Below are 25844 nucleotides of genomic sequence, written 5' to 3'. Positions count from 1 at the left end.
AATAATTTTACACGCTAGTTAAGCTGTTTTAAGCTGATTTTAATTCATTAAAGACGTTTTCTTGCCAGTTCGGATCCGTTTTTTGGATTTATTTGATTTTGGAACCCTGTAATATTGGTCTGGCTTACTAGGAGCTCCCGGAGGCAGGGAATCAGGAGCCATGCTGGATTCTGAGAAAACATCATCAACAATGTCTAAAACAGGAGGTATAGCCAAAGGCCTATGCTGAGGAAGAAGGAGGAAATCCCTAAGCCTCTTTTTGGATTCTGAAAAATCCTGACTCTCCCAATGAAAATGTTCCCTTAAGGTATGCAAAGTCTCTCCAAAAGAAAAATCCTCAGGAGGAGAAGCAGAAGGGATGGAATCTTCTGCATCAGAGTCCTCATAAGGGGGAATAGAAAATTCCTGATCAGAAGAGGAATCAGAAGAAATGGAAACCTGATCTGAAGATTCATAATCAGTGCCTTGCCTAGGCCTCTTAGCAGGAGGGGGTTGGGAACCCCTGATCAAGATAATTAAATCCTCAGCTATTTTGATCATTTGTTTTTTAGGCACAGGGTCCTGGGCATGTGGCTCATGCGTCGGTTTTTTAGACATAGAAGTTGGTTTTGGCCTTGTTTTCGATGATGGCGGTTTAATATACAAATCTTTAGGCCTGAAAACACCCTCAGATGCCAGTGCCTGCTCAACTGCTCCTGACCCATCCAAGGGAGAGACATCTGCGGGTTCAATACTTGAAGAATCTCACGGCATACCGGACTCCAAATGGGTCTCGGTAGAGGCCTGCGACTCACAAGTAGCGGGCATCAGGGGCTGCGAAAGCACCTCACTGAGTACTGGCGAACTGGCGACTGTCTTAGGAGAAGCTTTGTCGTCGGTTTTGGACCTCGACTGTCTGTCTCTGTCTTTTTCTTTGCGTTTTCTGTGAATTCCGGTAGTTGGATTACTAACAGATGACATTTCAGGATAGCTAAATCTACAACCAAAGTATTTAGAAGCAAAAATATACCGATGCTTAATAGTGCGTTGGTTAAATTTAGCACAAAACTGACAGCAAGGCATGTTGTGGGCAGGGCCTAGGCAAGGAATACAGTACAAATGAAAATCCTTAGGAGGTATTTGCTTCCCACAAGTAATACAATTATTAACTTTTACTGACATCGGAAAGGAGCAATAAAAAGTTTCCCCAACAGGGTACTTGGCTTTAGTTTGAAGACTTCAGTTCTGAAACTCGAAAACGAAAATTTCAAGAGTCGGCCAACCGGCACTTGCGAACTGCTTATGCTTCGGGCACCGCACGGCAAGAAAGACTGATTAAAATGGCGTCGGCTGCAAGTTTTATACCCCTGACGTCATGGAAGAGGAGACAGCAACCGACGCAGGACCCAAGACTTTGTTATTCAGGCCGACTGAGGGCAACCTGCCAGCAGATTACCTAAATGTAATGACTGCAACAGTGAAACACGAAGAACATCAGGAACATCGCATCTTGAATGCAGCACAACTCCAAAACCATGGTCTAAAGTACGAAGCATCAGAAATAGATCTATACCATGACCTTTGCAGATATTAGTATGTATTTTATTTGGCTGCTTATCACTACAGTACACAAAAATACAAGTTAATTTTTAGCTACAGTGCCCATGATGCACAGGAATACTGTGTAAATATGTCTCCTTTATTTCAGTGCTACTGTAGTTATCTAGGACAATATATGTTGGAATTAAACTTCCTAGTTAGGTAGTACTAAACACAAGACCAGTGCAGTTTTCAAGATTCTAGCATGTACTTACCTCTTCTTCTGTAGCTACTCCTAGTGGAGGAGAAACCTGTACAAAGCAGATTAGAAACAGAAGTTATAAAAGAGAATGAAAGAAGACATTAAAATCACAGTTTTACACATAGTGCTGCCAAGACACAGTACTGCACAGTGGCTGCAGTCTGTTACCTCTGCTTCTAAATGATTCCTTTTTATACTCCAAACTTACAGTAAACCTTAAGTTATTGAAACATAAATCCCCATTATAACCTCACTAACCCCAAACTACCTACATGCCACAGTCTCACTGTAATGCACTCTCCATACCAGATTGCTCTATACTCTTTACGTCACACTAACAGGGATCCCTGTTAAGTCACTGACCATAAACTGTCCTAAAACCACAATCTAGGATCATATATCATCAGACAAGAATTACTACATCCACAAAAATCATTCAGTACATTTCAACTGAATCATTCAACCTCAGCTAAAATTGCAAAATACCGTATCCCAACTACTCATGATTATTACATGATGCACACATTGAGTACCTGATCAACTGTAATGGGCCTGTAACTCCCACGGAAGTAATGACACTTCTATTCTTACACATACGCAAACCCAGATTCTGTTTTCAGGATTCATGCCAACGTGCAACAATTGTAAGCAAATGTTCTGTTAATGAGTTTTGGACAGATTCCTAAAGTGGTAATCAGAAGTCCTAAATTGCCACCTGTCTGCAAGAAGATAGACATTTCATAACATACACAATTCTACAGCTGTACAACTATGCATGAATTTTTAACAGCTCATACACTTTTTACTTTTCAATCTTCTCTAAGTGTTAGTAAAAATTACATAAGGTATAAATAGCAAGAAAAAAGTGTCCATATCAAAAATAATTATTTTGACATGTTACTCACCACACTGCTTGCCCCACCTGCACCAGGGGGCCAAAGTGGTTGCCGTATGCCTTCTTGAAGCAGTGCCTTGTCCTGGGTAAAGTGGGATGTCAGCTTCATCAGCGGATTTGCGCTGCCACACTCCGCCTCCACCAGCTCCCGCATCGCCATGATATCCTATGCCAGCAACCACTGCTGATGTGTACCTACAGATAGAAGGGAAGAAACAAAGTTATACACTGTACACATTCTTCAAGCACATGTGCACATGTGTAACTCAGTAACAAATACGACTGCAAGTCTAGTACATCGAATATATGGTAAAATTTCAAAATCTGGCAAACGGCAGTCAATCTGCCCCACTCTCAAAAGAAAGCATCTACTATGACTAAAGCAACACGTAAACAAACTGCTTGCTGCTATTTAAAACACAAATGAAAATTAATCTTTTCTGCTTTTTATGGGAATGTGATAAAGGACAATGTTATGTCTGGTAAAAAGAAAAAAATCTCACCATATCAAATGCTGAACTTTTCTTAGAAAAGTTTCAAGAAAAGTTAATGGAAATATATACATATATCTGAAGTGTTTAATCTTTGAAGACAGAAAAAAAAAAAGAAATCATGGTTGCAGCCTATCAACTCCTGAAATTTTTATCCATTTAAATATCACTTTACAAGTTATATCTAGCACTACTTTATCAACATCCCTGTGACACCCCCACTACTGGACAGGTAATCAAGGAGCCTCAATCCTCACCACTGGAGGATGACAGGTACACACACAGTATTGCCAGATGCAGCTCTTTGCATCAATTGCAATTTCCCTTAACAGTACACAGAGACCACAATCAGTCCGGGGCTGGTTTCTTCCCCTTTCTCTAGATCCCCAATAAGACTCCCCACTGACAGAGCTACACATCTGAGTCCTTAGCCAGGGTTCCAAGCCAAGTCCAACAACACTCTCTCTGTCCAACCAGTGCTTTGTGTCCCTGCCCAAACAGATGACACACACACTCTTGGAGATTTGTATTACACACACATGGGAAAGGCTGGCACAGGTTTACTAGCGATGCCCCCTTCTGCTCAGACTGTAAGGTAGTTACCACTGCCACCAGAACCCCTTATCAGCTACTTTAAAATTGGGCACACTTTGTTAAGGGCCTTACTGTGCAATATTGATATTAATACAAATGGTAGTTTGACCAAGGGCAAGGCTATTAGGAGTAGCCATCACAGTGTCACCAAATAAACATGCAAGTACTCTGAAACTGAAATATCTCTTACACAAATCAGCCAAAATGAAATTTAAATATATTTAATAATAATTAATAAAAGAACAAGGCAATACTAAATATATATTCACGGTGACATCAGAGTTCAAAATCACAGGAAATATTTAAAACAACTCTGTAGGACAGTCTCCACTAAATAAAGAAAATTATCTAAAAAGCTTCACTACATTCCTGACTGAATCTAAGAGAATTACTATAACCTATGAATTTACTAACAGAACAAAGCAGATGTGGTGAATGGATCTTCTAGTTGTTAGGTCCAAGACAGAATGCAAAATAATCTCACTAAGAGACTTCTCAAATTAATATCCAACATATTACTGTTGGGATAGCTTGCAGAATGATTTCACTTCTTGTCATCTGACTTCTAGTCCCCAGACCAAAACCCCCATTGCTGAAGCTGGCAGTATTTAGCATCTACCTATAAAAATATACAGACAAGGGTTTCTGCTCAGATCTCTGGCAGATGCAGGAAGTCATAAAACAATTGTATGCTTTCAAGACTAGTAATTAATTCACCCTAAAAACAATACAGTTGTCCACCGTTAAAATATACACATTTAAACAGTTACAATAGTGCACGTACATTTCTGTTTTCATCCAGTAGAGCACACTGTGGATCCATTTTAAACACAAACATTTTACAAATACCTTTTCAACACACACACATCTGTACAAGCAGTTTGATATTTTATTTATTTTATTTATTTATTTTACATTTGTTAACCGGGCTAGTCCAACTGGATACATGTCCATTTTCAGTAGAGGCCCGGGGAGATAAGCTCCACATTAAGTAAATAATACAGATCAGCATAAAAGAAAAAAAGAAGAATTTTCAAATAAGAACTTAATATTGAGAGAAGTGAGTACAGAGTTTATGACAGGAGTACAGTACTATAGAGAAAGAGTACATATTTTAGCACAGCAGTACAGTACTATCGATACAAAGTCTAACACAAAAATACAGTCCTATTTACATAGTAAAGGGTATGACATTAGTGAGTACAGAGTTTAATACACCAATATAGTACTATTTACATGGTAAAGGGTATGATATTCAACATACTGTATGTTAGGAATGAAGGCACAGATTTAAAAAGTGAATTCAGGTAGTCTTAAAAGTATAACTTAATGCACAAGAGAGTTTGTGTATATGCATTTAAAACAGAATGTTATACTCATAGTAAAAAGATAGTTAGTCTGTATACAGATGGTAGAGTTTTGATAATAGCCGAATGAGTATACAAAGATCAAATACAGTGATTATTCCCTGAGAGTAGGAAAGTAAAAAAGGGGGGTTAAGTGAAAGATTACTCATTCCACACTACAGGTTTTGGGTGCGAGGTATACAGTGATGTTGTACTGGGGAGTATCAGTCAGGGTTAGTACAAGGGCATAGCCATTGTGTTTTTAGGATGATTTTTATTTGCTTTTTGAAGAGTGGTAATGATGACTGAGATGCAAGTATGCTGGGAAGCCTATTCCAAGTCTTCCCCACAGAGTTTGAGAAAAGAGAATCACCTGCTCTGTTGTGGGATTTCTGGATGGTGACCAGTAGTTTATTTGCTGAGCGAAGAGTAGTAAGATTAGAGTAGGGAGAGATGAGGCTACTGAGAATAGGAGTATTACTAGGATGGTACAGAATCTTATGCGTAATGGTGAGTTGTTGAAACTCTAGCTTATTTTGCATTTCTAGCCATCCTAGCTGTTTGAGATTTTGACAATGGTGAGTTCTAAATGGGGAGCCAGTAGCAAATCTGGCAATATTGTTATAGGAAGTGGTTAGCTTATTAAGGTTACTTTTGGAAAGATTAGTATAAATGGGGGAGGCATAGAGGAGAGTAGAGATCAGATGGGTCTGGGCAATGGTAGTTTTTGCTTCAGGGGTAAGGAAAGGTTTTATCCTATATAAGGAACCAAGTTTTCTGTTTACTGTTTTAATAGTAGAGTTTATGTGTGAATCAAAGTTAAGGTTGTGGTCGATTATTATACCTAAGAGTTTGGTAGTAGGGTCAGGAGCTATAATTGTACCATTATTGGATGTAATAATGAAATGTAGTGGGGTGGATTTTAGAGTTGGAGTAAATAGCAATAGTTTGGGGTTTTTTGGCATTTAGGAAGAGGCATCATTGTTGGAACCAGTTTTCCACTAGGTTAAATACTGTTTGGGTGATGGATTGGAGTTCAGAAGCAGTTGGGGCTTTACAAATTAAAGTGGAGTCGTCTGCATATTGTATGCAGGTAGCCAGAGGTAGATTTATACTAAGGTCATTTACGAATATAGAGAAAAGTAGAGGTCCGAGGATAGAGCCTTGAGGGACACCCAGGGTAATAGGGAGATGTTTGGACAGTTGATTGTCCCATAGGACAGCCTGCTGTCTATTATGTAAGTAGGACTAGTAATGCCTGTGAGTTAAGTGAGAAAGATTTGAGTATGTTAAGAAGTATTTGATGATAAACCGTATCAAAAGCCTTGGATAGGTCTAAGAAGAGTGCAGAAGAGAGCATGTTATTATTACGATAATGATTAATACAGTCTGTAAAGGACAGGAGAGCAGTGGTAGTACTATGGAAAGGTCTAAAACCATGCTGACAGTCAGAAAGTAGGTTATTTTGGAGAAAGTGGTCAAGAAGTTGTTGATGGATGCATTTTTCCATGATCTTGGCTAGAGGAGAAAGAAGGGCTATTGGTCGAAAGTTAGAGAGTACAGTTGAGTTACCACCTTTGTGGAGTGGGATAATGTGAGAAATTTTCCAGAGAGAAGGAATGTAACCTTCAGTGAATGTTCTGTTAATTAGGACAGAAATGGGATAGGCTAGTACTTTAGCTGCAGATTGAAGGTATTCAGCATGTAGGAGATCAGCTGAGGGAGTGCATGGTTTAAGTTTATGAAGTAAAGTATAGATGAGGGATGTTGGAACAGGTTTAAGTTGAAAGGTCGAGGGTATGCATGGTAGGGAGGGTGAGAGGATAGAAGTAGTAGGAGGTAAGGTGTTTGCTAAAGATTGTGCTGTTTCAGCAAAGAAGATATTAAAAGCATCAGCAATCTGGTTGGCAGTGTGAAGAGAAAGATCTGATGGGGTTGGTGTTTTGGAGTGGCCTGGGTATAAATGTCTATTGATGCCTGACCAGAAGGTTTGTGGATTTTGTTGTTGCTTTTGCTGGAGTTTAAAATAATAGTTTTTTTTTATCCAGAAGTATTGATTTTTTGATCGATATACACATGACAAACTTTTAATACATTTGTAACACAAGCATCTTATATAGATCATTTCAATATTCACCAATGACATATAATTATTTACAAAATTCCAGCTAGCTGGGCTGGCAGCACCTCTTTTTGTCACAATCCCATTAAGCTTTCTTCAGGTACTTAGCTGTGTAGTCAATAAATGAACAAATTCCAATGCAAATACATTTTTGGGACTGACTTACAGTTTGGCCATCACATACTCAAATAAGGACAAACCAATTAATATACAAAGTTCACATTTTCATTTTGAAGTTTTCTGCTTGAACCCTACATTTGTCAGCAACAATTGCAGAGTACGTTAATGGCTGCCTGCACCACTTCTGTCTCCACGGCATATCTTAATTCTGCAAATTTTGCGCTACGTTCACTGCTGGCTCCTGAATCAGTACATTTGGGATACCTCCTGAAGAAGCCATAATAATCTGTGCTGATGCTGCAGATTAATGTGATATCACAGACATTTTGTAGAAATTTTCCAGCACAGATCATTAAAAGATATATACAAATGTGTTAGTTGCAAGTTATAAAGAATTGGGTGTGTATGATAAGCTAGTAAAACTGTAACTTTTCTCTGAACTAATTACCTATCACTTTAAGTGTTTAAATGACAAGACTCAAACTGCATGCTTACTTATTTAGTATAATCTCTAAAACAATCCTGAAAGAAACTATTCTGTCCTAGAATGCAAATACTGGTTGGAGTTATAAACAAAAAGCAACAACTGTGAACAGGTCCCAATTCTGCTATGAGTCAGTTGTACCTGCAAAGCAGTCTCTTTTGCTGTCACTGATGGCTCATCCAATAAGTGAAGAACAAATGGAAAAAACAGCAAATGTCCAAATCACATATTTGTGTTGATGTGAGGATGATTTTTCTGGACTGACCGTGATCCTTCCAACCACCCAACTAAACACTTCTACCTCATAACAGTTTCAACTAGATGATGGATTTTCCCATTTAAGATGTCTGACCTTGAGTGGGATTATACAATGTAAATAGATTCAGAAAGACTGTACATGGAAACAAACCTCTACAACACATATTTCATTCTGAGGAGGAGATACGCTGGTTAAAAGTGTGCTGACAAACTAAATTCTGGTCATTACATAATTGACCCTCTACCTCTAATTGCTGCACTTAATTAACGCAGTAAGTAACATTTATTAATTTCATTAACTAGAACAACAGATACAAGACAAAATGAATTCTTCATTTCATAACAGTAAGTGGGCTAGCCACTTTTCTTGCATGCTGCAGGTCACAAAGGTCATGGTAAACAGGATATAAAATTTAGGACAGCCAATCAAGTAGCTTGTTTTGGGAGGTGGGACTGCTGCCCAAACACAAGACAATGACAGACAGTCCTGGAAAACTCCAACAGGTTGAAGGTGTCAAAATCTCAATAATTTTATACAGCTGCTATGGAGACCACCCCCCTGCAATCACATAAAATGGGGCACTTTTAAGAGCCAGCTAAAACACCTCCCTATATGCAATCTCTGCAGCAGTACATCGATGTTTGCTCTTAAGAGATTTTGTGGCAACACAATGCTAAGTATGTAAAATCACCATCATGAGTGTCAATTTAAGTATGGCAATCTCAGGTTTACACTTCTGTTCCCTGCTGCCTCAAGCTCTCCTATTCTCCAAAAACAATTCCAAAGTGTGTGTGTGTGTTTGTGTGTGTGTGTGTGTGTGTGTGTGTGTGTGTGTGTGTGTGTGTGTGTGTGTGTGTGTGTCTGTGGTGTGTGTGTCTGTGGTGTGTGTGTGTGTGTGTGTGTGTGTGTGTGTGTGTGTGTGTGTGTGTGTGTGTGTATGGGTGTGTATGCCGGAAGACCAAAAAACTGAAAATTCAAAATCCTTAAAACTCAAAAGCCTGAATCCCAAACAACTGAAAATATACAGAACACAAAGAATAACAATATTCCAGTACAAGGACACACAAAAACACATACAAGACAAAGGATAGCACTTTTCACCAAGTATGGCAGGGAGGCAAGCCCCCTGCACCCCCCCATGTGTGGGGCTGCGCCTCCCACACCCTCTGCTAATTAAATACATCAACATATATATTGCACTTCACATAAAAAATGGCAAACATACCATCACGTTTCATGACTGCCTGTTGTAACTTTAGTAATGTTCCCTTTTAACTTGTTATACTACAACACAACTCATGAAAGTGTAGTGAAGTGCAATTCTGGAGTTGATATATTTAAGTAGCAGAGGGTGTGGGGGAACTTGGTGGAAGGTAATCTGGTTTGTGTTGTCTCCAATCAGTATATGCACCCTATATGTGTTTTCAGTCTTATGGGATTCAGGCTTTTGAGTTTTCAGGCTTTTGGTCTTCCGGCTTATGAAATTCAGGCTTGTGATATTTCTGGCTTCTGAAATGAATCTATATATATATATATATATATATATATATATATATATATATATATATATATATATATATATATATATAAATAAAATGTATTTATTTATTTTACATTTGTTAACCGGGGGTGTCTGACTGAGCCAAAAAGGCCCTTTTTCAGCAGAGGCCCGGGGAGAAAAGCTCCACATAGAAAAATTACAGATTGTTTGTGTCTTTCGGCTTTTCCCGGTTAGGGGTCACCACAGCGGAACTCCGGTCCGCTAATGATTGGTAGTTGATTTTTTCCCGGTTAGGGGTCGCCACACCGGAACTCCGGTCCGCTAATGATTGGTAGTTGATTTTTATGTGCCGAGTTACCAGCTCTGGCACACAACCTTCAACTAAGGTACGCCCATTCACGCATGTCTCCATGCAGAAGACGCTCTAGCTGAGAATCAAACCGGACAGCATCTTACTGTGAGGCGACAATGCTACCGCAGCACCACCACCGCGGCAACATAGAAAAATTACAGATACATTTAGTTATTTAGACATGATCAGTATACACACAAACTACAAAAGGCATGTTTTTATAGTGGTATGCAGCACATCAACAGTTACAGTGGAGAGAACAAACAAAAAAATATTAATTTAAAAATAAAGGTAATTAATAGATTTGTGGTGTACAGCTGAAATTTGGAACATAGGTAGAATACATACATAGTACACAGGTACAGTACACACATTGTAGATTAGCCAGCGTTTGTGAGTAAGACTGAAAACTATTATCAAGTACTCTAGGTTTAGTATGTGTACCTTATCCGCTTTCACTAGCCTGGGGAGCAATCATGGCACTGCCAACTTTGCTGGAGATGTTGCCTGATGATATATATGTATATATATATATATATATATATATATATATATATATATATATATATATATATATAGATATAGATCTATAGATATATATATATATATATATATATATATATATATATATATATATATACATATACACACACACACACACACACACACACACACACACACACGGGTCCCTATCAAATGACAGAAAACTCATTTGATGGAAGATCATTTGGTTCATAGGTAGATACTAGGCTATCTGCCCTAGGGCATTTATAAGCCTAGCCAGAGTGTATTTGGCTTCCGCCTCCCTATTAGATTAGCCTACTGTGCCTCTGTAAAGTAGGTCACAGAAGGTACCCTTTTCAGATTAGTTTACTGTGCCTCTGTCTAGCAGGGACACAGGAGAGATCCCAGGGATGAATTTGCGATTTCCCATCCACGTGTCCAAATTTCGCTTGAAGAGGGTCAGCGAGGGGCTATGTCTAACATGAAGTGGGATTCTATTCCAGAGTGAGGGGAGCCTCTGGGAAATGAATCTGTCCCTCCAGCATGTCCTATTTATTTTTGTGCTGAGGTTTAGGTCCCTGGAGTGTGTAGCTCTAAGGGACTTGGATTTTTTGAGGTGGAGCATGTCCATTAATTCTGGGTTTGACATGGCTTTGTACGTCAGGCATAGACCGCCTCTGAGTAGGCGGTAAGCAACTGAGTAGAGCTGGAGTTTCTTTAGTCGAGCTGCATAGGACATCCTATCCCATGATCCTCTTGGTGAGGTACTTTTGGGGTTTCTCCAGTTGCTGCAGGTGTCGGGTAAGGTACATCCCAAAAGGGGCATTGTATTCAATTATGGGCCTGATGAGTGACGAGTAGAGGGGCACAATGACCTCTCTTGATCTAGATGCGAACCCTTTCGTGATGAGGTGGGCTATATAGAAAGTCTTTCTAACCACTTTGGCAACGTGATTATCAAAGGAGAGCTTACTATCTACGTTGGTCCCCAAATCTCTAACTACTTCGTCCGTACTTAATGGATTACCACCTATGTGGTAATTTGTGGGCACCTTGTTTTTCCCAAAGGGGATGACTATGCACTTTTTAGCATTTAGCTTGAGGCCATGGCTCTGGCACCAAGCATCCGTCTCTGAATGGATGAAACCAAAACACAGAAAGCTCAAAACACTGAAAACTCATTTGACTAAAACTCAAAACACTGAAAATGCTATATGCCCTTTTCCCCATGGTAGTAAGATCCTGGAGTTAGTATATATAGTTGGGGGGGGGGCGTAGCCCCCCCCATACTTCATACATTTTAAACCCTACATATGGATACTTATAAATACAATGAATAACTGTTTGGAGAAAACAATATTTACATACAATATGTGGGGGGGGCTATGCCCCCCACACCCCCCATTGTGTGGGGGGCTGTGCCCCCCCCACACCCCCTAACTATATATACTAACTCCAGGATCACACTACCGTGGGGAAAGGGCATATGGCATTTGCAGTGTTTTGAGCTTTCTATCTTATGGTGTCAGTGAAATGAGTTTCTATCAAATGAGCTTTCTATAATTTGATAGGGCCCCACATACACATACCTACATACAGACACACACACATATATAATGTATATATACATACGTGTGTGTGTGTGTGTGTATATATATATATATATATATATATATATATATATATATATATATATATATACACACACACACACACACACACACACACACACACACACACACACACACACACACATATATTAAAAATCTGATCTGTTGTCTTTTCCATCTGGGCCAACTTCCAAGACTTTAGCTTGACAAGCTCCACTTTCTCTACCCCCCTATAAACACGCAATCCACCAGAGCTACCACAGATCTAGTTTGTCACCATTCGGGACAGCAGCGCAATCATTCGCAACATTCACACTATCCTTTGCGAATAGGATTCGAGTATGTTTGCTTCTCTACCTGCTTTTTTTGTACTTGGTGGTTAGTGTAGCGTGTGTGTAGTGCAGTGATATTTTGTTTTGACTAATTACTGTTTGCAGTTAGTGTAGGTTGCGTTTCCCAGGGCTTTAGGGCTTGTTTATTACTTTGTGTGTGTTAGGATTAGGTTATGTAGGTGTTATGTTTATAATGGATAAATACTTCAGAAAGTGTATTTCTTGTGGGCATAAGCTTCCTTTCCAAGATGCTCATGTGTTTTAGTGTCTTGAGGCTGCTCACCTAGAAACCCCTTATGCCATTTGCTAAGGGTTGTAATCTCACGCCATTAAAGAGATGAGTGCCAAACATATGCCTAAAGGTCTTCTACCTTCAGGGGAAATCATATTTAATGTCCTCCAGCATAGAGGACAAGTCGGGTCATAAGCAGAATAAGGACCCCAAAACTTGCAAGGCATCGTAAGCAGTCTGCCCAGTCTTCTTTTACGGTTTCCCACCCACCAGATCCGAAAGTCCCAACAACCTTAGATTCCCCCAGCAGACTTGGAGCAGATCACCTTAGGGCTCCACTCCCTCGGAGGCGGTCTCCCTTGGCTGCTCTACCTTGGAGTTGGTCTCCTTCAGCAATGGTCACTGAGAAGACACTTTCTCCTACCATTAATGTGCGGAGCCCCTTTCTGGTTAGGGAGGCTCCTTTAGGCGGACCTTCTCTCCCTCCCTCCACTCCATGGGAGGTCACCTCATCTCTGCCTCAGATCCAAGGTTCCCTAGCTTGGACCAACAGGCCAGATCTATTGCTTGGTCGGAGATCTTCCAAGCCCCACTCAGTGCCTTCCTCATTTCAGTCATCGCGGTCCACTGGGAACTTGAACACTTCAGAATTGGAGCAGTTGATGTGGTTCTTTTTACAGGCAAAGATGGAGTTACAACCCATTCCATCAGCTCCAGGCCCTTGCCACAAAGATTTGGCTCCTGTACCTTGGTCTCCTCCCTTGGGCCCTATGGATTTGAGGTCATTAAAACCAGTTGTCTTCCATTTCCTAGGATCAGAACAGACAACTTGGCTGATTTCAACTCCAATCCCTATCTTGTTTTCCTCGACTCCAGCCATGCTGGAGCTACGGAGGTGGACCTCTGGGCCAACAGGTCGAGACAGAGGTCTGCAGGTCGAGTTTGACAATTTCAGTTTTAGGGTCGTCTCTTCTGCTCCAGGCTTCTGCACTCAATAAGTTTGGCCCTGGTCTCGGCATCGGGACAGAGCGAAATGGCTCCGGGCTATGGTGCTTCCTTGGAGTCTTCAGAGCCTAGGTTTGGGTTGGCCCACTTCTGCCTCTACTTTCAACATCATGGAAAGGATGTTTTCCCATCAGAAGAGGGAATGATCTAACACAACTGGTGCCTGCTCTCATCCGTGTCTGCAGCGATGGTCACTTATTAGCTTGCTCTGTGACAGCCAGCTCCTGTTGGTCTCCAAGATGCCCTCTTTGTAGGGCCCCAGGCCTCTTCCATTTCCCCTGGGGTTTCTAGGATGAGAAGTGCCTGGTAAGAGGCAATGCAAGAGAAAGCACCTGGACTCACCTGAGGAGTCCCTCAAAGAGGACAATGACCTTGAGGAAGGACAGGGCCCCCCGAAATCCCCCTCACGTATGGCACTTTTCACAATCTTTTGGAACTCCTTCACAACAGTGGGGGCTGGACTGCTGGATCCCCTTCTCTGGAGGAGTCAATGCTTATGGAGGCTTTGGGATGGGCCTATCCACATCCTGGGTGGATTCCCCCCCTAGATGCACTTATTGATCTGGTGTCCCGGTGGGTGTGGAAGGAGCCTGATATGGTAGAACAGATCCAAGAAAAAGCTTGACCAGATTCCTACCCCCCCCCCCATACATTGGCAACACTGGAGTAAGGTTCCTGCCTGGGTACCATCTTGGTGATGGTGGCCACCAAGGACATTTTGGAGGAGAGCTCCTCGGTTCATCGCTTGAACAGGCAGTCTTGGGCATTGGACAACATATGGAAGTGAGCTTACACCTCTGCCACCTTTTCGCTGACGGCGTTAAATTATTTAGGTCATTTGACCAGGCTTCAACAGGATGTTGTGTCAGAAGTCTCAAAACCAGTAGATAGAGCAATATCCAGACCCACAGAAGACTCTGCAGACTCCGCTGTCCACTCTCCAATCTACATGCAACCATTCAAAATTGACTTTTGTTGGGATTTTCACTCAAATGATCAATGGAGGGTTTCTGAGGACCATAACATATAAAGAAACCTGGTTTTATTTCTTTAGACCATATTACTGTCTTGTATCTAAAATTGCCATTTTACTTTAAAAAAAATACATTTTTGTCTCATGTTTATTTTAACTGATACTAGATATTATATTTAGCTGTTCTAGGTATTGTGCCCTGTTTCAAACAGTAGTCTTTCATACTACTTAGTTGTTCTAATCCCTCCAGTAGAGCTCTTCTGCATCTGTACTCTAATTCCCAAGGGGCATGGCCTGAGCCTATTAAAAGTTTTCACCTCACCAGTTCAAACAAATGTTCATCCTTCCAGACCGGAACCTTTAAGTGTTACTGAAAAAAAAAACTGTAAATGCAAACTATTCAGCACAAAGCAACCTTTACAACGGCTTCATCATTCAATTATAGATCTTAAATTGGGTTTTACAAGCCACAGTAAGCACAGTAAACCTAAATTTGGCAATATTATATTAACGGCTTAACCATTCAAGAAACACACATACTATCAACAGCATTCTCTTCATACACCTGTGAGCTTTCACATAAGGTTAAATAGCTCTGTCTAGGTCACTTGATTGTTGCGATATCTAGAGAAATATGAAAATTACTAGAACACAAAGATACTGTATATTGAATGTCTAGTGCAGAGGGCATAGAACAATAGAGATGAATGAAATCTTCTGATACCTTGTACGCAGCATGAAATTAATGCAAATATGAACAAGCATTTATCAATAGGATGTACAGCACTCTGAACAAAGTACAACATGACAGGCATCTAGTGTTACCATCCCCCTCTGATCTTACCACAAGTCAGTAATTCATTCTCAGATTACCTACTTTATCCAATTCAGTGTTGGGGGGGGTGGGGCTATCCAGGCACTCCGTGGGTACAGGGCACTGAGACAATTCCTGGACATTACACCAATTTACTGCAGGTGTCCTGAAATGTCTTAAAAAAGGGTTTGCGAAAAATTACCAAAAGAATGTGTAGTCCTGAACCTATACTGACAGCTGAGTTACAGGAAGAACAAAGACTACAAGCAAGAAAAGGATGTATAGTGAACATGAGGAAGAAACCGGTGACAGTATATGAAACTCTGATCAGACTAACTGGATACAATGTGCATCCTTTAATGCAATGCAGGTTAGTTATGAACAATAGGAGAGGTCTGCATCCCTTAGCTATCTGCAATGAGAAGGGTGCAGCCCTAGGTCTCTAAGCTGCAATACACAAACGAACACTACAGAAAAGGCAAGCAATGCCTACAAACAAAGTGATACTCAGATACTGAATGATCAAGCTGCAACTCACTAAACTACAAGTTTAAAACTAAGTTTTCTAGCCTTTCCCCAAATTAAGTGACCTGGAGTTTGGCACATGTAAGTTAAGGAGGTGTGGGGGAGTAGCCCTACACTACACCCACAGCAGAATTTCTTTAAACTTTCAGACCATCATTTCAAGGATTTAAGGCTACAATGATTTCTCTCTCGATAATTCATTAATCAGCAGTGGTGACCCACCAAAAGACCAAAGAGTTGACATGCTTCTGTTATGGGACAGGAAGATAGCCTGTGTAACTGCTTCACAGATACGGCCCTTTGGTTTATTTCAAGCATTGGTTACAGTCTGTGGGGAGCTTTCTCAGTCTCTCAGTACTCTTACAGGTTTCCACCAACACTGACTATTGGAATTACTATTACCAAAGACCACAATATTGCAGTCCGCAAATCTTCTGACTTCTTTACTATAATACAATACCAGAGCCCACAAAGAATAAATTTAGTGAATATTCAATCTCCCTTCCCGTGTGGACCCAAGAACAAGTACTAATACAGGTCCTGCTGAGTTCGATATGGCGAGCTCCTCATTGTACAATCATTGTACGATTCACAGTCTGAGGTATTGTCTTTAGTAACACCAAAATAAACAGATTACTGTCTACAGGTGAGGAAAAAGCCACGCAGTCTCACAACTGGAGGACAAAAAGCAAATCATCACCTGGGAATGGGGACAGGGCAAAAAAAAAAAAGAATTCACTTGAGTGAATAATTTCACTCTGTGGATGGGAAGGATCTACTTTGCCAACAAACTGGCATGTTCTGATATTGTGGTATGTAATGCATGCAGTACTGGGAGTTGAACATTACCTGTCCTCTTTATTTCTATTCAAGGACTCCAGATTTAGTTCCATAAAGGCACAGGCACCAATACAAAGAAGGATTACACTTATCTACTGACAACTAAAGTTATTAAACCCAGTGATGGGATACAATCTTTAGCCTAGGCATAAAAAAAATCTGGGTATATTACATATACATTTTTTTGTTTATATTTACGAAGAACAGAAGCAGCTTAAATTTTCCAGTTTACCTCACAGTAACTGCAACATTTTACAGAGAGTCACTACCAGCAGTCTTATTACCTGTCGGAGGAAACGCAATCAATCTACTGTTGTGTAAAACTATCTGGTATCACAGCAGTCACAAGAACAATAGTCCAGACTGTAATCTGTATCTTGTATACCTTCTCTGTTAACAAGGCTGCTGTTTCAGGAGATTCTCAGTTGCATTTAAAATCTCTTTCCTTCATTAATTAAAAGTACTACTTTAGTCCAGAGAAGGATAGCAGAGAAAAGGGTAGGCTATACTGCATAACAAAGCAAACATTAGTTAGAAATAGCAATTACTGCCTGAGAAGTGAAAATGAAAAGCAAGATGAGCCATCTGATAGCACAAAAGATTCCCTTGCATGTAAAAAAAAAAAGTAAGAGAGCAAAAAGAAGTGCAATACGATGTTATCACTTTTAATGTTCCATGAAACACTCATTAATGAAGTTGGCACATTATGTTTATATATTGGAAAACTTCAGTGTGGCTGAAATCCAACTAACAGTTCTTTTACAGATTTTGTATCCATTTAAAGTCTGCAGCAAACAGTCCTTCAGAACCATCTTCAAGCCAACCATACAACTTACCCCCAGATACAGCAAGAACAAAGTTTAAGACCACTATAATGCCTTCTTTAATTATTTAAATAGACTTTTAATCAAGCATCAAAACATGAAAACAATGTGAAGTAAATCACAAGGTATAGAGTTTACAAAAGGAATGTCATGCTGTGTTTATTATTGTTGTTATACATTTGTTTACCGGGAAAGTCCGACTGAGACAGAGCCCATTTTCAGCAGAGGCCTGCGGAGAAACACTCCTGGCGCACATCTTTAGAATGTGGAAGGAAACCGGAGCTCCCGGAGGAAACCCACACAAATGCAGGGAGGACATGCGGACTCCACACAGAAAAAACCTCAGCCGAGAATTGAACCAGAGAACCTCTTGCTGTGAGGTGACAAAGCTAACCTCTGCACCACTGTGCTGTGTTGTCACTGATCCTGTTGGAGTTCCCCAAGTTTCCCCAGTGCGGCCAGGTGAGTTCCGCCATGTACAAAGTGCTAATGATGCCACATTCTAGAAGCCACCCCAACTTAAAAGTTGCAAAGCACACAGCAGGGGATAATAAGCCCTCCTTTGCATAATTATATCAACTATTTCGGGGAAAAAACTCAGTGCTGAACAACTTTAAATATGTATGATGATCTAACCTAATCCCAAGTTGCCTCCAAAAATGGACATTAGGCCATCTTCTCCATTAAAAAATGGAAGATATACACCATATAAGCCTTTAATGCTTGCCAGACACATGGTTCAAATCTAATCATGAAACTTCAATATTTTGTTTAACAAAGACTGTGGGGATGTACCCCAATTCCCATTTAAGTGTACCAACACCCAATATAGGAGGCAGCTAACACCATTCGTAGTACCAGATGGTGGGCCCCCTAGAAAAGTTCTAACTAAGATGAGCGACTATTAAACCATTCAATGACTTGTTGGGGGGGGGGGGGGGCAAGATAAGGATATATTTTTTTTATCCAGAATGAAAAACACTGATCTTAAATGATGACCATGTCATGAGGTTGAAAGAACACTGAGGAAATGCTCTGCCTGGTAGACATACCATTCACGGAGGAGGCAGCTATGCTAGGAGCAATGGGTAGATGAAAACACTTTAGCTATTAAACAGAACCACAGTGGCAAAACTGTGAATGTGGAGGAAACACTGAACGTAGAGGATAATGTAATGGAACGTAGGACAGTAGCTCTGAACAGGCATACTAGGATGTGATGCCACCCGTTTTGAAAGAGGGAAAAGAAAGGTGTATTCCAGTTACAGAGAGATCACCTGCTTCACTCACCCTGGGAAAGCCAACAAGAATGCTGAAAGATCACCTTTGCCTAATAAATTAAGTCTCTGATTAAGGAAGAACAATATAACTTCTGTCCAGGCCACAGAAGAGTGGATCAGCTCATTAACCTTGTACTTATATTGGATGGATTTGGGGAATTTGACAAAATAGGTCCACAAAATCATCCAAACTACAGAAGGCATAGGACTACCTACCCCAGAATGTCATACTGAAAATGCTGCATGCCATTTGCTCATTGCATCTGCAAAGTGAAAGTTGCTTCGGCAATTCCTGCATTATGAGGTCAACATGGACACAACTCAACAAAATGATGTATTTTTACTATCTTTCTGATTTTTAGGGACTACGACAAGGTTTGAACAATAGCGAAGTTGGGGGACACAAGGCTTTAAGGAGCGTTAGTGAATATACCAGTTGCTTCTACAACTAACTCAACAGATGTCCTTTAGGCCTCAAATCACTATCTCTACCATGCACTGGCATGTAATGTAGCAGAGATGAAAGTCAGATGTCCATATCAGTTATCATGGGTAAACTGATGTCTGCAGAAGAGGGGAGGGGAGAAGCAGCTACTTCAAAGTGCATTACTTTAAAGCATCTTAGATTTTATTATTCTGGGAGGAGGGTATCAAATGTCTCGTAAGTGCCTGGGTGCAATGGAAGATATACTGCAGAACCTCCAGCGAAAAAAACTCAAGCAAGTCTTCAAAACCTTATATACTTTTCTCAGGGAATGGTTTAAATGTATTTACATAGAAATTACAATTTTACAGTTTTACATCATGTACTCTAGAAAACTGTTTTAATACTTTATTTTCAAAGTCAATGAGCAGTTTTAAGGGAAACAAAACCAACAAACATTTTCCGTCAACATCAGCAGCACTGCCTTCAACTTTATTCCCCTTTTTTCCTGTAGCACAGTATACATTTGTGGAATTACCAGTTTATGCATACAGCACTGTCTGTTTGTGTAATGTTAGCTAGACTTCTTTATAACATTAAACAATATATTTTTATTATGTCAAGTTTCTGTGGCCAGTAAATAATCCTGACAGAATTCTACTAGGCATAATACTATGTTCTGAACTGTAAGCAATTCGATTTTGTGCAATTTAAACATTCTGTGCTCAACGGAATTGTGCATGATAGCCATTTCTGTGCATTTAAAGTGTTTTTTGATTGTATCTGCTTTATTTTCTGAAGAAAAAAAAAATACTTGTTTTCCCGCCTTTCTAAGCTAGTTTAGTCCAGTTTTCAGGTTAGTGCTGAATTCAGGGCTGTGTTTGCCATACCTTACTTGGATAGAAGGAAGTTTCTCTGTTCACTGTGAGAGAGGGGAGCTTTGAGCAGCCTATCTGTCCCTGGAGGAGTGGTTTCAGCCCAGAAATTAGTAGTTTATTGGCCATTTTGGGCTAATTTCTATCTCTTTCATTTCCCTGCTATAAAACCCGCATTTGCAAGGTTTTTTGTGCTAATATACAGCTCAGCAAGCTCCTGCCTGGTGCCCTGCAGAGTTCTACAGCAGCAGAGAGACAAAAGAGAGACTTTGGAGTGATTAAGTATCATTTTTCTGCATTTTCTTGCTGCCTTTAGCTAATTCCGCCTAAAACGCCGATTTTCTAGAGTTGCTGTGATTTTCAAAAGCTTGTTTCAGCTACATATTGTACTTATTTTACTGCCTGCACTTTAACAAAGTTGTTTTTGCATTTAAATTACCTGTTTAACTGTTGTAGGCTACACACTCAAGTGTGATAGCCATTTCTGTGAATTTAAACTGTTTTTTTGATTGTATCTGCTTTCTTTTCTGAAAACAAAAATACTTGTTTTCCCGCCTTTCTAAGCTACTTTAGTCCAGTTTTCAGGTTAGTGCTGAATTCAGGACTGTGTTACAAGTTTCTGTGTTTGCCCATACCTTACTTGGATAGAAGGAAGTTTCTCTGTTCACTGTGAGAGAGGGAGCTTTGAGCAGCCTATCTGTCCCTGGAGGAGTGGTTTCAGCCCAGAAATTAGTAGTTTATTGGCCATTTTAGGCTAATTTCTCTCTCTTTCATTTCCTTGCTATAAAATCCACATTTGCTCGATTTTGCACGCTGGACAGCGCCGGTTAGCTAGGGAATAACTATTCCCGGCATCACAAAGTCTACTCTTCAATTTTTCACTTGGAACTAGACAACATTTCAACTTAAGTACTCAAATCATTCACTTCTCATCCCTGCATTTGCCCAAAACTCATAGCAAGCACTAATAAACCTTAGCACTAGACCCCCTATACTGTAGAGAAGGACAAGGCTCTCTATTCGACCTTACCAGCCAATCGGTAAAACAGTTCCCTGTACCTATCCAGGCATGTCTAAAGAGCAGTTTCAGGTGTACTCTCCAGTCCAACTGGTGAATCTGGGCATTTTGAGGTAATGTTACAATTGCCTCATGTCCATAGACAACCCTCTCCTCCTTCCACCAAACACTAATACATGCGGGAGATGCAATTATACAGCCAAACTGGAGGCTAAGCTCTCTCAACCCAAGACTGGACCAGGCAGTCAAGAGGAGAAGGGAATTACTTGCATCACACCACCAGTCTCACATAGACCTATGAAACCAGCACTGGCAAAAACACACATAAATACACAAAGACATACTCGGAGGCTCTAAATAAAAATCTGCAAAAGCAACAGAGACTTCCAAAGCAGACATCCAAGCAACCTTCATCCCCCAACACAAACCATGAAACACATACTTCACAAAACCAGTGTGCCACACAATCAAAGCCCTTAAGGCAAAATAACATACCCAACACACTAGTAATAGGTGACTCTATAGTCAGGCACACTGACGTTCCTCTCACTAGGCTGAACAAGAAGGTTACTATTAGTTGCCTGTCGGGTGCCAGGATCCGCCACATAACACAAGCACTCAGGTCACTCCAGAACAAGTACAAATATGACTCTATCATTGACCATGTTGGTGTGAATGACCTGAGCCGTACCTCCCTGGACTACATGAAAAGAGACATGGAGGAGCTCTCTGATCACATAGCCCAGGCTGCAATGACCCCGACACTGAGTAGCATCCTGCCCTCACCAAGAATACCACGGTATAGAGAAAAAAACTATCAATTTCAACAATTGGCTAAGCTTCTGATGTCAATCAAAGGGGATCCAGTGTCTGTCAGCCTGGGATGAAATGCTTGACAAACCACGCTGCTTTGCTAGAGATGGCTTGCACCTGTCACCCTTAGGCTTTCGAATACTGGCCAAGGCTCTTGCCAACCCCATAGTGCCTTTTTTAGGCAAGGCTCAAAAGACAAACCCACCGCCGTAAATAGCACAAGTAACAAAACACTGGGGGTAATGCTGCTCTCAATACAAGAAGTCTAAACCTCAAAATGCACGCACTCGAGGCACTCCTCAGTATGGAGAAAATCGATATATGTGCAGTAACAGAAACCTGGTTTAAGGCTACAGAGAGCACCCCAGCACTACCAGGCTACAACTCATACCATACATTTCGGCCACAAAACCCGGACCGAAATGCAAGAGGCGGGGGAGTATCCATATTCATCAAGGATACCCACACCTCCAGGTTAGTGGCACAGCACGATGCTTCAGAGATCATCCACGTGCCACTAACAACGGGCAAAACTGCTATTCAAATTATAGCTTGCTACAGATCACCCACCATGTCCCAGGACCCCCACTCCGCATTCCTGGAAACACTGGGAAACATAAAGGTCCTACCAAACACCCTGATATTGGGTGATTTCAATTATCCAAACATTAACTGGGAGAACTACTCAAGTACGAACTCCCTGGCCCAACATTTCCTAGAATTTATAAACTCAAACGCCCTGGATCAACTGGTTAACATCCCCAACAGAGGTGACAACATATTGGACCTGGTCATCACCAACATGGGCGACCGGTGTTCCACACCGGATGTCAACCCCTCGCTGGTTAGATCTGAGCATAAACTAATCACTCTGGATATCTACATTCCGCCACCACCCCAGTCAAAGAAACCACCGTGAAAAACTTTTCAAAAGCAAACTTCACATTATTTAAGGCCAAGGTGGGAAGTTTCAAAGCCCCCATGCTAAAGGATAACGCTGTCCAAGCTGCAAAATCCTTTACTATTGCACTCTACGGGCACCTACAAGAATGCATAGATCGTGCTATCCCAAACAAAACCAAGACTCACTCATCCAAGAAAAGGAAACCAGTCTGGCGGACTCCTGCCATAAACAAGCCATACAATAGAAGGAGGAAACTAGTACAGAAAAGAGTAAAATCCCAAAAAGGGAAGACTTCCCTGATCAGTATTGGGCGGCGCAGTGGTGCAGCGGTTAACGTTGTCGCCTCACAGCAAGAGGTTCTCTGGTTCGATTCTCGGCTGGGGTGCCTTCTGTGTGGAGTTTGCATGTTCTCCCTGTGTTCGCGTGGGTTTCCTCTGGGTACTCCGGTTTCCTCTCACATTCCAAAAACATGCATCTGGAGCATTTCTCCCCGGGCCTACGCTGAAAACAGGCTCTGTTGAACCTAGTCAGACTATCCTGGTCAACAAATGTTAAATAAATAAAAATAAAGAAACTACGTTCCCTCATAAAATCATCCAAAGCTAGCTTTGGAAGAAAAATTGCTATGGACTCCAAGATAACCACAAGGCATTCTTTAGCTATGTCAAGAATCCAAGTGGCAATTCTCAGATCTGCTCAGAGTTAGTGCAGAACGGCACAAAATACACTGAACCAACCGATATAGCCAACATCCTGGCAGACAGGTTTAGTGCAAACTTCACCCCCCTCTCACCCGCAAAAGGACCCATAACTATACCAGAAGAATGTAGTGCCCCTGAAATCACAGACACTCGGGTTAAAACAGCCCTCTCCAAAGCCAAAAACACAGCATCAATGGGACCGGATGGTGTCCCAGGCTGCGTCCTACATGAGCTCAAAGATGAACTAACCTCTCACCTAAACACACTGTTTAAACTCAGCCTCTCCACAGGCTACGTGCCCACAAAGTGGCGCAAAGCAACGGTTACTCTGCTCCACAAAGGTGGAGCCACAACGGACCCTGGGAACTATCGCCCTATAAGCCTGACTAGCTTGGTCTGCAAAGCTATGGAGCGCATCATCATGGATCTCATTAACAGAGACATTGGAAACATCCAACACTGGACCCAACCCAGTTCGGCATTGTTAAGGGCAGATCATGCCTCCTAAACCTGGTGGACTTCTTTGAGATAGTTACCAAGGCTATAGATGAGGGAAAGGCGGTACACACAGCCTACCTAGACCTCGCAAAGGTCTTCGACACCATTCCCCACTCGGGTATTATAGACAAGCTCACCAGCCTGAACATAAACCCCTACGTCACGAGATGGGTTGCCAACTGGCTCACGGACAGAACCCACATGGTAAGAGTTGCAGGAGCTAGGTCTGACTCTAAACCGGTTACAAGTGGCATTCCCCAGGGCACAGTCCTAGGACCCCTCCTGTTTGGCATATACTTCTCAGAGGTACAGGCAAGCACAGGAGGACTATGGCTCACAAAGTTCGCAGACGACTGCAAACTAGGGGCTATAATTGACTCTCCGGCTGACACAGACATCCTCCAAAAGGGTCTCACTGAGACAGATACCTGGTGTCAAAACCATGGTCTCAAGCTAAATGCCAAAAAGTGCATAGTCATCCCCTTTGGAAAAAAACAAAGTACCCACAAACTACCACATAGGTGGTAGCCCCCTAAATACAGAAGACGTAATAAGGGATCTGGGGACCCAAGTAGATAGTAACCTCTCCTTTGATAATCACATTGCCAAAGTGGTTAGAAAATCCTTCTATGTAGCTCACCTAATCACAAAAGGGCTTGCATCCAGATCGAAAGAGGTCATTGGGCCCCTCTACGCATCACTCATCAGACCCATCATAGAGTACAATGCCCCATTTGGGATGTACCTTACAAGACAACTGCAACAACTGGAAAGACCACAGAGGTACACAGAAGTTCCTCACCAAGAGGATCACTGGCCTCAAGCAGATGCCCTATGCAGCTCGACTGAAGAAACTCCAGCTGTACTCAGTTGCATACCGCCTACTCAGAGGTGATCTCTGCCTGACACACAAGGCCATGTCCAACCCAGAATTGATGGACATGCTCCACCTAAAGAAAACCATATCCCCTCAAGCCACACGCTCCAGGGATCTAAACCTCACCACAATAATAAATAGGACATGCTGGAGGGATAGATTCCTGTCCCAGAGACTTCCCATGCTCTGGAACAAGATTCCAATCTACATTAGGCTGAGCTCCTCGCTAACCCACTTCAAGAGAAACCTTGACGAGTGGATGGGAAACAGAAAGTTTACCCCAGGGATCACTTCAATGGCTCTGCTGGACAGAGGCACAGGGAACTAATCTAAGGGGGTGGCGAAAGCCAACACATTCCGGCTAGGCTTATAAATGCCTTTGGGCAGATAGCCTAGTACCTACCTATGAACCTATTCAAGTTCAGTTCACTTGTCCTACAACTACATAACTGTAAAAAGACTATCAACTCTCTGTAGACACAATGGCAGGAAGTGAAGGGAGTGGCACATTTTATATTACTGAGCTCAAAACTATATCTACAGATGGTGATTATAGCCATGAAATTAAAAAAAGACACTTGTTGTTTGGAAGGAAAGCAATGATAAATCTGGGTAAGTTGTTAGAGAGCAAAAGACAAATGGGATTCAGTAAACTCCTTGTAGGCGTCGTACGAAGCCTATGTGGAGTTTACATGTCAGCGCAGTGTTGTGAGGAGAGCAGCAGCACTAATTACATATTCATGCCGCACACCTCATGTAAACATAAATAAGCATGGTTTCGTAGCTGGCAACAGTGATGCTGAGCAGGAAACAGTGTAAAGCAACATGGACAGCAATCCTGTTTACAGCAG

The 25844-nt window shown here is 41.4% G+C and overlaps 1 protein-coding gene across 4 annotated transcripts in view; it reads right to left on the bottom strand.

Moving 5' to 3' along the window:
- Positions 1 to 25844, bottom strand: part of PEX5 (peroxisomal biogenesis factor 5) — a 672311-nt gene that overhangs the window by 492678 nt on the left and 153789 nt on the right. For all 4 annotated transcript variants that reach the window (XM_044062012.1, XM_044062007.1, XM_044062008.1 and 1 more), the window contains exons 2-3: positions 2686 to 2870; positions 1794 to 1829 (exon numbers count right to left, since the gene is read on the bottom strand). In XM_044062012.1, the coding sequence (XP_043917947.1) occupies positions 1794 to 1829; positions 2686 to 2835 (186 nt within the window). In that variant the 5' untranslated portion in view covers positions 2836 to 2870. The remainder of the gene's footprint in view (positions 1 to 1793; positions 1830 to 2685; positions 2871 to 25844) is intronic.

The sequence above is a fragment of the Protopterus annectens genome, chromosome 2.part1 (genome assembly GCF_019279795.1).
Source record: "Protopterus annectens isolate FY-2018-M chromosome 2.part1, PAN1.0, whole genome shotgun sequence".
Lineage (NCBI taxonomy): Eukaryota > Metazoa > Chordata > Ceratodontiformes > Protopteridae > Protopterus > Protopterus annectens.
This window is presented reverse-complemented; position numbering and strand designations above follow the sequence as displayed.